The sequence below is a fragment of the Thermobia domestica genome, chromosome 14, assembly GCF_964235325.1.
Source record: "Thermobia domestica chromosome 14, izTheDome1.hap1.1, whole genome shotgun sequence".
NCBI classification, from domain to species: domain Eukaryota; kingdom Metazoa; phylum Arthropoda; class Insecta; order Zygentoma; family Lepismatidae; genus Thermobia; species Thermobia domestica.
Window position 1 is genome coordinate 184,159,080 of NC_137467.1, and position 12,260 is coordinate 184,171,339.

Here is a 12,260-nt window from a genome sequence, read left to right on the forward strand (position 1 = left end):
GTGGAAGAGATTAAGGGTTTCATTCGAGTGGCGACTGCGTTACCGTACACATTAGTGTACATATTTTTGGAAGCTTAGCTTCATCATTCATTCATTTCATCTTTTCATTTCGTCACACCTTTTCACTCATTACCTACACCGTGACTTATGGCGTCCCAACCTGTCATTGGACAACATTCTGGCTTACCACCTATAGCACCGGAACCTTCTTGCTCATCTGGGAAACCGCTTAGACGACGTTGCCATTCTCTGGAAAGGATTTTTAGCAGTCAGGGTTCATCAGCTCGTCAACGTTCTCCTGTTGCATCCACAAAACTACCACCCGCTAAACATCAACATAAGCTAAGCGATGCCAGCTCTGAGGCATCCATGATCATTGACATTCAGGATGATCGTCAGTTTCCAAACCTGCCTCCTCCTAGTCGACCAGCCATCCATTCTTTCCTGCTTCAGAACTTTGATCCAAAATTTTCAAATCCAAAGCTACTTTTAGTACAGATCACAAAATACATGCCTCGGGCGAACATCACTCAAATAGTCAAGACTAGGAACGGCATGATTATTAAGACGCCTGACCCGGAGTTTCTCCGTACGACACGGAACAAGTGCAGCTTTGAGATTTTTGGCTCCAAATCAACCATGACCAAGCTTAGCGACCAACGCCCGAAACAGCCACCACCACCGAGGAAATCACCAACATTGTCTGTAGTTATACGAGGGGTAGATCCGAGCTATAGTGACGAGGAGGTCTTTGAAGAACTTAAACTGGAAGGGCACAATATCATAAAATGTATCCGAATCAAAAACGATCATGGGTTGACCTACATGGTGCGGGTTCTCACAAACTCTCAACAGACTATCGATGAGTTACTCACCCGTGGCGCCTATATCTATAAACAACGCCATCGTGTTGAACCATCACGCACCTCCGCTCCTTTACCCATTCGCTGTGAACGGTGTCAGGTCTACGGTCAGCACTCCATTTCCCAACGTAAAAATCCATTCAAATGTGGTTATTGTTCCGGCCCTCACCCTACAAGAAGCTGTACAAATTTACAATCACCTCCAACCTGCTCCACATGTCAAGATCATTCTCACCCTACATACAGTTACAAATGCCGATCCAAACCAGCTCCTGAACCAACAAAGCCAGAGACTGTGGCACCATTACGCATACCGGACCAAATCCAACCACCCGCCAATCCAGCTTTACAGCAACCTGTAACTGTCCATCAGCTTCTCACATTTCTTTCCTTCTCGCTACAAAATATCCATCCATTCCTTCGAGATCACATCGCCCAACAAATTCAAATCGCGGCTAAGGCAATTTTCCACGCCAATATCTATCCAACATATTCCGGCAATGTCGTCTATTATCACTCAAATGTACTCGAAACGGAGGTTTAACAGCTATCCTGTCATCATTCTCTGCATTATGGCGCTCTCCTTTTTGTTCTTAAACATCCGTTCTTTACCACAGCATAAGCCGCTCTTCGAAGCACTTTTACTCGAAGAAAAAATCCATGCCTTTATCCTTAATGAGACACATCTCACACCCAGATTGTCATGCCGCATACCTCGCTTCCAACTGTTACGCCAAGATAGCACTTTCCCTGCTAGGCGAGCCAACGGGGGAGTAGCGATTGGGTTTTCACCTTCTATTCCATTTCGTAGTCACTCTCCGACTCTGCCTAATCTTCCTGAATACCTTATCACATCATTATATTATCAGGAATTGTATGTGACTGTAGCAACTATATACATCCGTCCTGGGCATGATATTCCGTTCAGCTTCTTTCAGTATATCTCCAATACCTTCCGTACCTACATCATTCTGGCAGATGTGAATTTACATAGCCGGACACATACTCAACGGGATCGTTTCCTCAACTACATCACCAGTCATACTACTGGAGTGACTCTGCCACTTCCAAAACCGACTCGTCCCGCGAGTCAGACTACTCCAGATATAGTTATTGTTTCGAACAACATGTCACATCGTAGCTGTGTTAACGTTCTTGATCTCATTGGTAGCGATCATGCTCCAATCAAGCTAGACATTCAGACTCGTGTAACTACCACTTCTCAGTCTTCTTCTCCCCGTACTGTCTATCGTTACGATAAAGCAAATTGGACAGCTTACAGATCGTATCTTCAGGATCATCTTCATCATTTACAGCCACCAGCTACAGAATCAGAACTTTCTGAAACTTTGGATTCTCTAGTTAATGCTATCCATAACGCCACAGACAAACATATCCCTAAGTCAACAGTTTCGACTTTTCGACCCTCTTTACCTCCTCAATACTTACCATTGATCAAACGGTCCCGACAGTTTTATAGAGATTTTGCTGCCACTGGCAACCTTGACTCTCTTCATCATTACAGGCAATTGCAACGAACGGTGCACAACTATCTTAAGGCTTACAAATTGCGATGCTGGGTCAAAGCTTGCAACAATCTCGGCTCACTTTCACATCCCCTTCAGTATTGGAAAAGATTCCGACAGCTTACAGGTCGAAATACTCGTACAACATATCCTCTTATCGACAATAATACTCCGCTGCACACTGATACAGACAAGGCCAATGCATTTGCAAGATATCTCCAGGACATCTTTACGCCTCTTGTACCTGAAATTCCACATCGTTCTCATCCAGTCGACAAACTCAATCTGGATTCTCCTCATCTACAGCCTAATGTTAATCACACTCTGCCTGAAAACAATCCTCTTACTACACCGATCTCTATATCTGACATCAATTCAGTTGTAGCTCACAGACGTAACACAGCCCCTGGCATGGATTCTATTACATATAGACACATTAAAGAAAGTCCGTACGTAGTATTATATCTGCTTTGTCACATCTTTACTTTTATCCTTCGCACTGGCTTTGTACCTGCTGACTGGAAAACTTCGAAAACCCATATGTTTCTCAAACCACATAAACCTGTTGCTTCTGTTAGCTCATACCGTCCTATTCAACTAACATCGACCTTCAGTAAAATACTGGAACGCATCATTGTCAAACGTCTTCATTCATACCTGGCACATCACCACGTCATTCCACTCGAGCAAGCTGGTTTCAGACCTTCTTTCAGCATTAATGACCAATTGCTCCGCCTCTCAAATTCCATCTATACTCACTTTAACACAGGCAACCCGTCCTGCTTGGTCCTGTTTGATCTCGAGAAGGCTTTCGACAAGGTCTGGCATCCCGCTCTCATCTATAAACTCAAACAGCTCCGCCTGCCTATTGCTTACCTTAGATTCATCTTTAATTTTCTTAGCTGTCGATTGGCTTATGTCTGTATCAACACTAGTTTTTCATTTCCTATTTTTCTTCATTCTGGAGTTCCCCAAGGATCGGCTTTGTCGCCCTTACTATATATTCTATTCGTTTCCGACTTCCCAGCAGTCCCAGAAAATGTTAAGCTCTTTCAGTATGCCGATGACACTGCACTTTTTGCGACGGGCAAAACAATTCATCAGCTTAATCTGGCTCTCCAGGATGCTATCAATGTCTTTGTTGATTGGTGCTCCCACTGGAGACTGATAATAAACCCAGCAAAAACTCAATGTATTGTATTTCTTGCCCCGAAGCATCGTTCACGTGTACACCGCAACCCAACACTCTTACACCTCTCTGTACAAGATGTACCTTTAAAACCTACTCGCAGTGTCAAATATCTAGGAGTAACCTTCGATCATCAACTAACCTGGACACCACATCTGAAAGATATCTCCAAGAAGGCGTACTCTCGCCTCAATCTTCTGAAAGGTCTTGCTGGAACTACCTGGGGACTCCATACTCATACACTTCTTAACACGTACAAAGTTTTCCTCCGCCCGATTTTGACGTACGGATTTACAGCTTGGATATCTGCTCCGACCTCATACTATGAGAAATTATGCATCTTGGAACGTCATGCCTTGCGAATTGCTTATCGTATCAAATTACCAAGTCCCACTCAAGATGTCTATCACAGACTTACATTTCCGCATATCTTATATCATTTAGAAACATTACGCACTAAATATATTACCCAGCGCCTGCACAACAATCATCCACTTCTTCAGCAAACTTTTGACGATCATGCCCGAAGTACCTCTCCCGTTGCCGCTTTGTTCCCTCCGCTCTCATTACTATTCACTTTGTACCATTACACTCTACCTCCAGACCACCCAGACGCCGTCTACTACGAGCCATACACTACAGCCGCTCATCTACCTCACATATGGCCATCACATGCACAGTGACACCTTGTGTACTAACAGGGCTCCTCTGTCCTCATTGATGCCTAGCGCAGCCCCTAAAGATAACCAGCATTAGTTCAACTAACAAAACCTATGTGTTGTAGTGAGTTTCGCACTTCATTTCATCATTCCACATCATATCACTTACAGTTATGGTTTTCCCTCACTGCAGTTTATGTATTTACCTTTCCTCATGATTATGGTTAAAGGCCATAATGACTGTGAAAGTTTGAATAATAAAGTTTTCTGTACCTACCCATAGCCCAACCATTGCTTTCTGAATAGCAGAATATACTAAACATCTCTTCCCCTACAGAGGGCGTAACCCTCTTCGGGTAGTAGCTAGCGTAGGCTAGCTGGTTAAAAAAAAATGCTTGAAGATTGTGTACAATTGACGATTATTGATTTATTTTTAGAGAAGCGATAATGGGTAATTTATGCCCTTGTTTAAAGCAAAAATATTTATAATCTGTGTGCTAGTGCTTCTGTAACTCTGTAGATAAGTGATTGATAGTGTAGCTTAAGAAATTGATATTATTTTTCGTATATGCGCTAACATCTTCCTTTCTTATAAAAGCAATCTGGTCCTATCATTTTCTTCTAAAAGCAAGAGTAGCAGCTTAAAGGTTACGTATTTTCTTCTCGGTGAAGAATAACTTCGGCACAATAGCACGTACATAGTACACAGCATAGGTGTCCAAACTCGTGAGCCCAGTTGAAAAAAGTGAGCGCGAGCCCACTTGAGATTAGTGAGCGCGAGCGCGAGCCCAGTTGAAAAAAGTGAGCGCGAGCCCACTTGAGATTAGTGAGCGTGAGCCCAGTTGAAAGAAGTGAGCGCGAGCCCGAGTGAGCGCAAGCCCACTTGAGATTAGTGAGCGCGAGCGCGAGCCCAGTTGAAAAAAGTGAGCGCGAGCCCACTTGAGATTAGTGAGCGTGAGCCCGAGTGAGCGCTAGCCCAGTTGAAAAAAATGAGCGCGAGCCCAGTTGAAAAAATTGAGCGCAAGCCCAAGTGAGCGCGAGCTCTGTTGGGAAAACTGAGCGCGAGCGCGAGTGAGCGCGAGTCCAGTAGAGAGAAGTGAGCGCGAGCCCGAGTGAGCGCAAGCCCACTTGAGATTAGTGAGCGCGAGCGCGAGCCCAGTTGAAAAAAGTGAGCGCGAGCCCACTTGAGATTAGTGAGCGTGAGCCCGAGTGAGCGCTAGCCCAGTTGAAAAAAATGAGCGCGAGCCCAGTTGAAAAAATTGAGCGCAAGCCCAAGTGAGCGCGAGCTCTGTTGGGAAAACTGAGCGCGAGCGCGAGTGAGCGCGAGTCCAGTAGAGAGAAGTGAGCGCGAGCCCAGTTACGATTAGTGAGCGCGAGTGCGACCGAACGCGAGTGCAGTGAAGATTACTGAGCGCGAGCCCAAGTGAGCGCGATCACAGTTGAGAGAAGTGAGTGTGATCGCGAGCCCGCACTCGCTTCGCGCTTACGTGGACTCATTTGCTTCAGAGACAAGAACATAAGAAACGCATTCCATGTGCAGCATTGAAGAGGAAGATTTTGGTAGGTGAGTGTGAGTTAGCAAAAATACCCATCTCTGCTTCGTAAGCTCTGAATGAGACGTAGCGTTTTCAAAATTCTCCCATCATTCCGAAAGATGCAGAGATCATATGATGCTTGTATTTTACGGTTGAAGGTACAGAGTATAGAGGGAAGTGAGACAATTCTTGGAAATTGCTATCTATTGTTACAGAGCAGCAGGATTTTTGCACATGGGTTTCTTGTCCATATCGAAGGATAGTATGAAACTAGATTTATGTAACTAGATTTCAGTGGAAGTTTTTTTTATTTTTATTATTATTTATTTATTTCTAAAGAATTTGAAACAATGCTATAAGCAATGAATAAAACTACAACAGCTTACAACTTTTCTTTTCTTCTTCTTGGCCAAAAACTATATGAATACTCCGTATAACACATTTAAATTACGGCAAAATATTTACAATCATGCACTTGCGCCTTCCTTACACCGTGTCCTGGGTTGGAGTCCTGATGAGGAGAGCCTTGAAATTTGATCGTATTGCGGTGCTTATGGTTCTACATTAAATTGAAGGTCACCGTGTCATATAGCCTTTGTACTCGAAAGAATGCAATAAGCAATTTTCTCTGCTAGTGTAGTGACTAGCGCGTATTTCCTTTGTTGTACCTGGTTCCAGGTTTGATTCAGAGTAGGAGAGCACAAAGTTTAATTTTTCATCATCTTTCACTTTCATTAATCATTCACCTCCTTCAGCCGAAAGACCTTAATGGTTTGACGTTAAATTATGATTTTTTTTTTCGTTTTTTTTTTCTTTCTTTAATCGGTAATCGAATATGGTTTAGTCTTTGAACTGTATACACGGAAGAATAAAAGTTAATTCAAAATATTTGAAATGTATATTTGACGTGCAATTTATTTGTTTTCAAAATTTCTGGTAGGTTCAATAGTTCTATTCATTTCTAACAGTTAGCATAAGGTTCTACGGAGATATATTGTTCTATTAGACTAAACTTGAGCTTAAATGTCATCTGGACTCTCAACAATCAGTATAGCGACTCTTTAAAAATGTGTATTCGACATGAATGTAGGTCGTTCTCGATTATTTATACGTCACCCTTCTATCCACCGCTAGAGAGACCGGAGATATCTTGCCCTACAATATTATTGTGATTGTATGTCATATGTGTATCAAACTTCGTTGAAATTGCTCCAAGTGTTCTAGAATTAAACTTGAACATACGTCACATATTGTAATGGTGATACCGAGACCGAGATTACTCTAAGTATCATGTTTCTCCTCTTTAAATTTCGAGACGAGACAGACTTTAGTAAATCGAAACTAGACCGAGATTCAACATATCGATCGAGCCTTACTTGAGAGTCCTAAACAAAACCGTGAACGAGAGACAGTTAAGGATGGGCACGAGTGAGTTTTCATTGAAACTCAACTCGGCTCGAAACAGACATATTTGAGCTCTACTCGAAAACTCGGATCGAAAAAATTCCTCCAACTCGACTCGAATTTGAGTCGAGTCGAGCCAAATCGAGCCCAATGTTGTGTGTAGTTTCAAATACATTCTTCAGATATCCTACATTGACAATATAATTATTATCAATGATACTTACTGCTACTACAAATTATTATTATTATTATTATTATTATTATTATTATTATTACAACACCGTGTATATACATGAAAGATAGGCGATTTGTATCTAAATACTAAAAGCGAGTTGACTGTTGACTTCGGTAGTCGTGAAGTCTAGGAGGGAAGGCATTATTCACGTGGTTCTGGGTCTGATTTCTGGAGGAGCAAGTATTTGGGCTCGAACCAAAAATCGTTACAAGTTAGAGAGCCCCAGCCAAACAAGTTCAAAACTGCTCGGCTCGGGTTTAGGGTTCTGAACGGCTCGAGCGGGTCGGCTTACAGCTCATTCACTATCGAGTCGAGCCGACAGCTCACTCAACAGAGCAGCGATTGGTAGAGATTAGAATTTCAGTATAAGGCAAGATCATGGGAAAAGGAAAACTATCAGATTAAACCAGAGTATTTGTTAAAATATCAAAATATAAATTGCATAGTTGGTTGGCTTGGAATCTAGCGTCCCTTTTCAACATCAAAGCTGTACGAGATGTCGCCGTACGGTTTAAGATGGAATGTAAGCTACCGTTATGAGTTGAAACTTTTTAATGATCTCCCACCAAGATTCAAACCTGGAACCCCATGCTTCAAAGACATGTGCTCTGGCTATTCAAGTATAATGTAATGCAAAGTGTTGGAATTTATTTATTGGGGTTTAATGTTGGTTTTCGGTACCGAGGATATCAAACAAATTTCCTGTTGCTCAGGCTCTTGCGACTATATCAGCGGGGCCACATCAGATGCGAACTATAGCTTAACGTGGGATCCGAAGCACATAACCTGCAAGGAAACGAACCCGGGTCTACCACGCCAAAGGTACGTACGCTAACCGCTTTGTCAGGGAGGAGCTGCAAATATTGATCGAAAGAAGACCGAGACTGATACGTTGTTTTTCGTATACAGATACATATATTAATATGGATGTAGAAATAAATTCAAAATGACAATATAACACCAACTAAATTATTTTCCAAGTTTGATTAAGATAAATAAGCTGTTTTGGTCGTTTACTTTGTTTATACCTAGTTCAACAAAGGGGAAAAAATTTCGTGACAAAGTTTCCTATATGCTAATGCTGTGGTGATAAATTTGCCGATGACAAAATTACTGTGTAAAATTTTCCGGTGACGAAATTACCTATATGCTAATATTTTGGTGAAAAAATTACCACTGACGAAATTACTGTGACAAAATATTCAGTGACAAAATTACCTGTTCGGCAAATTGCCAAGAATGGAAGTGAAAAATGGCCAGCTTTAAGTAAATTTGGTGCAAGTTGTTCGATGTCAAGTTGACATACAGCCCTTAAATGGGCCTTTTATCTAGTTAATTTTGAAACCAGATACACGATCATTATGATAGCGCTAAATTTGGACAACATAATTCAAACCATCTTCGAGAGAAATATCTGTAAATAAACGTTTACATGTGGACCCATAAGTTACATTCGTTCAGCTTAATAAAGCTTAGTTGACTGATTAAGTTTAACGAGGTTTATGAAAGGGAAACCTCTATATTAATTTGGAATCTAAATTAGATGATTTGCCAGTTCCCACTGGTGATCACACCACTTCTCCTGAACCCTAAGTCTTGTCTCGTCTTTATAAATTCTCGAAAACTTCTTTCTTGTCTGGATTCTCGAGGATTCACTTCTCGTCTCGTTTTGTAAATTTAAGTACAAAATGTATTCCCTTATCTAATAGTTCTCAGAATCCTTCTGCTTCAGGAGAGAAGTCTAAGAAGGATGTAATTTAACAATATTTAAACCATATTTCTTATTGGAGTATATTGTGTAATGATTTGAATATCTTAGGCGTTCCTATATGCTCTTCATTGTGATCGTATAATTACTTTTATAATTTATAGGTTTTATATACGGATCATTTAGCACTGAAATGATATTTGAAATCTAAGACTTGGATGAACTAGTGTTGCTCACGAGACTCGAAAAATTTCTCGTCTCGTAGAGAAAATTGTAAGAGTGATAACGGTGACGAGGTTCAAAAAGTGTTATTTTCAACAGTAACTTTCAACATATTGTTTCTTATAATTATTAACAATAAAGAGAGATATAAAATTTATATAAAGGATTGAGTTAGTAATTTGCACGAAATTAGTTTAGTAAATTTCGTTTAAAATTCCAGCAATAATACTCTTTCTGATAGGCCTATATGGTATATATTTCTTATGTGGAAAATTCTTTGATCCACTTTTTAAAATTTGAATACAATACGCACCACAGAAGACACCTGCACTAAATTCAAAGAAATCTCTGCAGCACGGGACGAAGGGCATTCGCCGCTCCCCATTGGCAGACCATCGCAGAAATCTTTCACTGCCCCTCCCTCCCAGGAGCCCGTCCAAGATCAGGGCCTAGATTTCAATAATAGATTACCTGTAGACGTTATAGTTCTTTGGGTACCGTAAAGTGAATGCACAGAAACATTATGTTCGTTCTGATTGCTTTTCCAAGAAATGTATACAGCTTCGTGAGTAGGTGATATTGTTTAAGACAAAGATCATCCAGTACCGTAAAACGGGGTTACTTTGCAGCAGATGTAATGAATTTTAAAGAAAATCGCATGTAACTTATAAACGTAATGATTTAGAACATTATATTTTAAACATATAATAGCTAGATATATAAGGAAAACATTCGTGGAAGTGCATTTGTAAACATTCACGATGAGCGTGATTACTATAATATAAACTTTGGTGCAAAGTAACATCATAGGTCAGGATACTTTGCACCACATACAAAAAATATGTTGAACATAGGAACATAATGTTTCTGTGCAATGTTTTCCCTTAGTATTTATACATTTCACTTCCTACACAAAACTGCATGAAATCTACAAATATTGATATTAGAATCATGGTACTGGTATCAGTACTTAGTATGATTTATCGATATTTGTAAAGAAAATTGTGTATTTTCTGGACCGGCACAGGAACCACATTCTGATTTTTTAGCATATATCCAACAAAAATGTCAACTCAGGAACGAAAAAAAAAATCCCCGTGAACTGATTTCCCTTGGTAGCTCTTTGTGCCCAAGAATACCATCCAACCGTAATCATTGGAAGGTTTACGGGGTTTGGGGATTTCAGGCTGAGGCCTAGCCAAATTTCAGGATTTCTTTTTTTAAAAAAATAATGTTAGTAAGTCCTATGTGTGTAAGCTTCAAGCCCCCCAAAACGTCCAGCGATTAAAAACAAACAAAAAAAACAAACAAACAAACAAAGAAAAAAAGAAAAGAAAGAAGGAAAAAGCTAAGCCTTAATGAGTGAAGCGAATGAAGCAGATCCGCCATTGTTCGCAATTTATTTTCCGACAAGAAATTAATTCCAGCATCTACCTTTATAGGATATTTACCTAAAATTAGAAAGTAGGAGGTGCCAGTAGTAATAATTTCCTCTCTAAACTATATTTTGGACCGGTGGAAAGTAACCCCTGATTAAAGGCTGAAGCCGCCTACTCCCAGTTTTATTTTTTTTATGTAAACTTTGAGTATTTCTTGCGAAGATTATTCGCCAAAATACATCTCCAGGAGGAAAGTACAGAATAGAAGACTTTCTCAAGTATAAAAATTACATATGCTAATTAGTCTTGTTACATTGTATGTTCTAAATAAAAGAAAATTAAATCTTCGAATTTTACGTTCCACGCTTATAGGCTACTGTGTAGGGTACAGAAGAGGGCGACGATGACATGAACGAAGAGGAGTAGTGATGAGCAAATGCAAGACTAAGACCAAGACCCAGGTGGTCTTGGTCTTGCACACCGAGTCTTGGTCTTGGTCTTGCACTGGCACACTTGATCTTGGTCTTGGTTTTGGTCTTGCATCGGGATTCCTGGTTTTGGTCTTGGTGAAGACTCTTATAAAAACTGCAAGACAAAGACTCTTGCGCTCATCACTAAAGAGGAGGAATATAAAAATAATAGGAGGAAACGGGACAATCCGAGAAAACTCACGCACGCGGTGTTTGTCAACCACAAAACCCATTTTGCACAAGCTGGGATCGAACCAGAGACTCCACTCGCAAGAGATGATCCCTCTACTACTGACTCACCGCGATCTAAATAAAGTTTTGATATAATCAGTGAGAGATGGATTATTCTTTCTTCCCTTGTTCAATATTAGCCACTTCTTTGTCCAAATATGTCTATTTCTTTATTCTTTTTCTCAACAACACAACATTGATAGTACCTGCATTTAAAACCATTGCTTCAAAAGTAATGTTTGAAGGACACTTCATGTTGTGCTAACTTTAGAATTTTTTCTGCAAGCCTATGTAATTGGTTGTTTTTTAAGTCAATAATTTATTGAAGTAAAGTAATATTTAGGACGTTCAGAGGACAATGAATCCAAGTTCATTTTCAATAAAGTTCAATTTTGCTCAGCAAATTAATTTTATTTAAAAACCTAATGTCTTCGCAGTCAAGAGTCCGAAGTAAAATGTAACTAAAACCATATGAAAGGGCGTGGAATAGCTTCATATTGCAGCCGCTAGACAGAAGTGCCAGTGGGGCAGGAGGGCAGTCGCCCCACCCCCACTCTGAAGTTTAGATTTTGGGACCAGTAAACCAGTTTTAGAAATATTTTGATAAGCGAAGTCCAACAGAAAACGGTTGGAGACAAATAAACATAATAAAAAGTGAAACAGGAAAATGACACGGGGCCACCCAAAACATCGCGTGGACAAAACCTCGCCGCCAAAACCTCGTGGGTCCTGAGATCAAGCCAACGTTCAAGAATTATCCAAACTTCAACACTCCCTTACGAGGAGTATTTTGCAACATACCTTCTTATGGTACAAGGAGAAGATTTGTACCAAAACGT

General features: G+C 40.4%; 1 protein-coding gene across 1 annotated transcript; it reads left to right on the forward strand.

Moving 5' to 3' along the window:
* The first annotated feature begins 1,435 nt into the window (after positions 1–1,435).
* Positions 1,436–9,172, forward strand: LOC145670158 (uncharacterized). The gene is made up of 2 exons (XM_081738529.1): positions 1,436–2,838; positions 9,121–9,172. Exons 1-2 carry the CDS (start codon positions 1,436–1,438, stop codon positions 9,170–9,172), a joined length of 1,455 nt encoding a protein of 484 aa, XP_081594655.1.
* Positions 9,173–12,260: the final 3,088 nt, after the last annotated feature.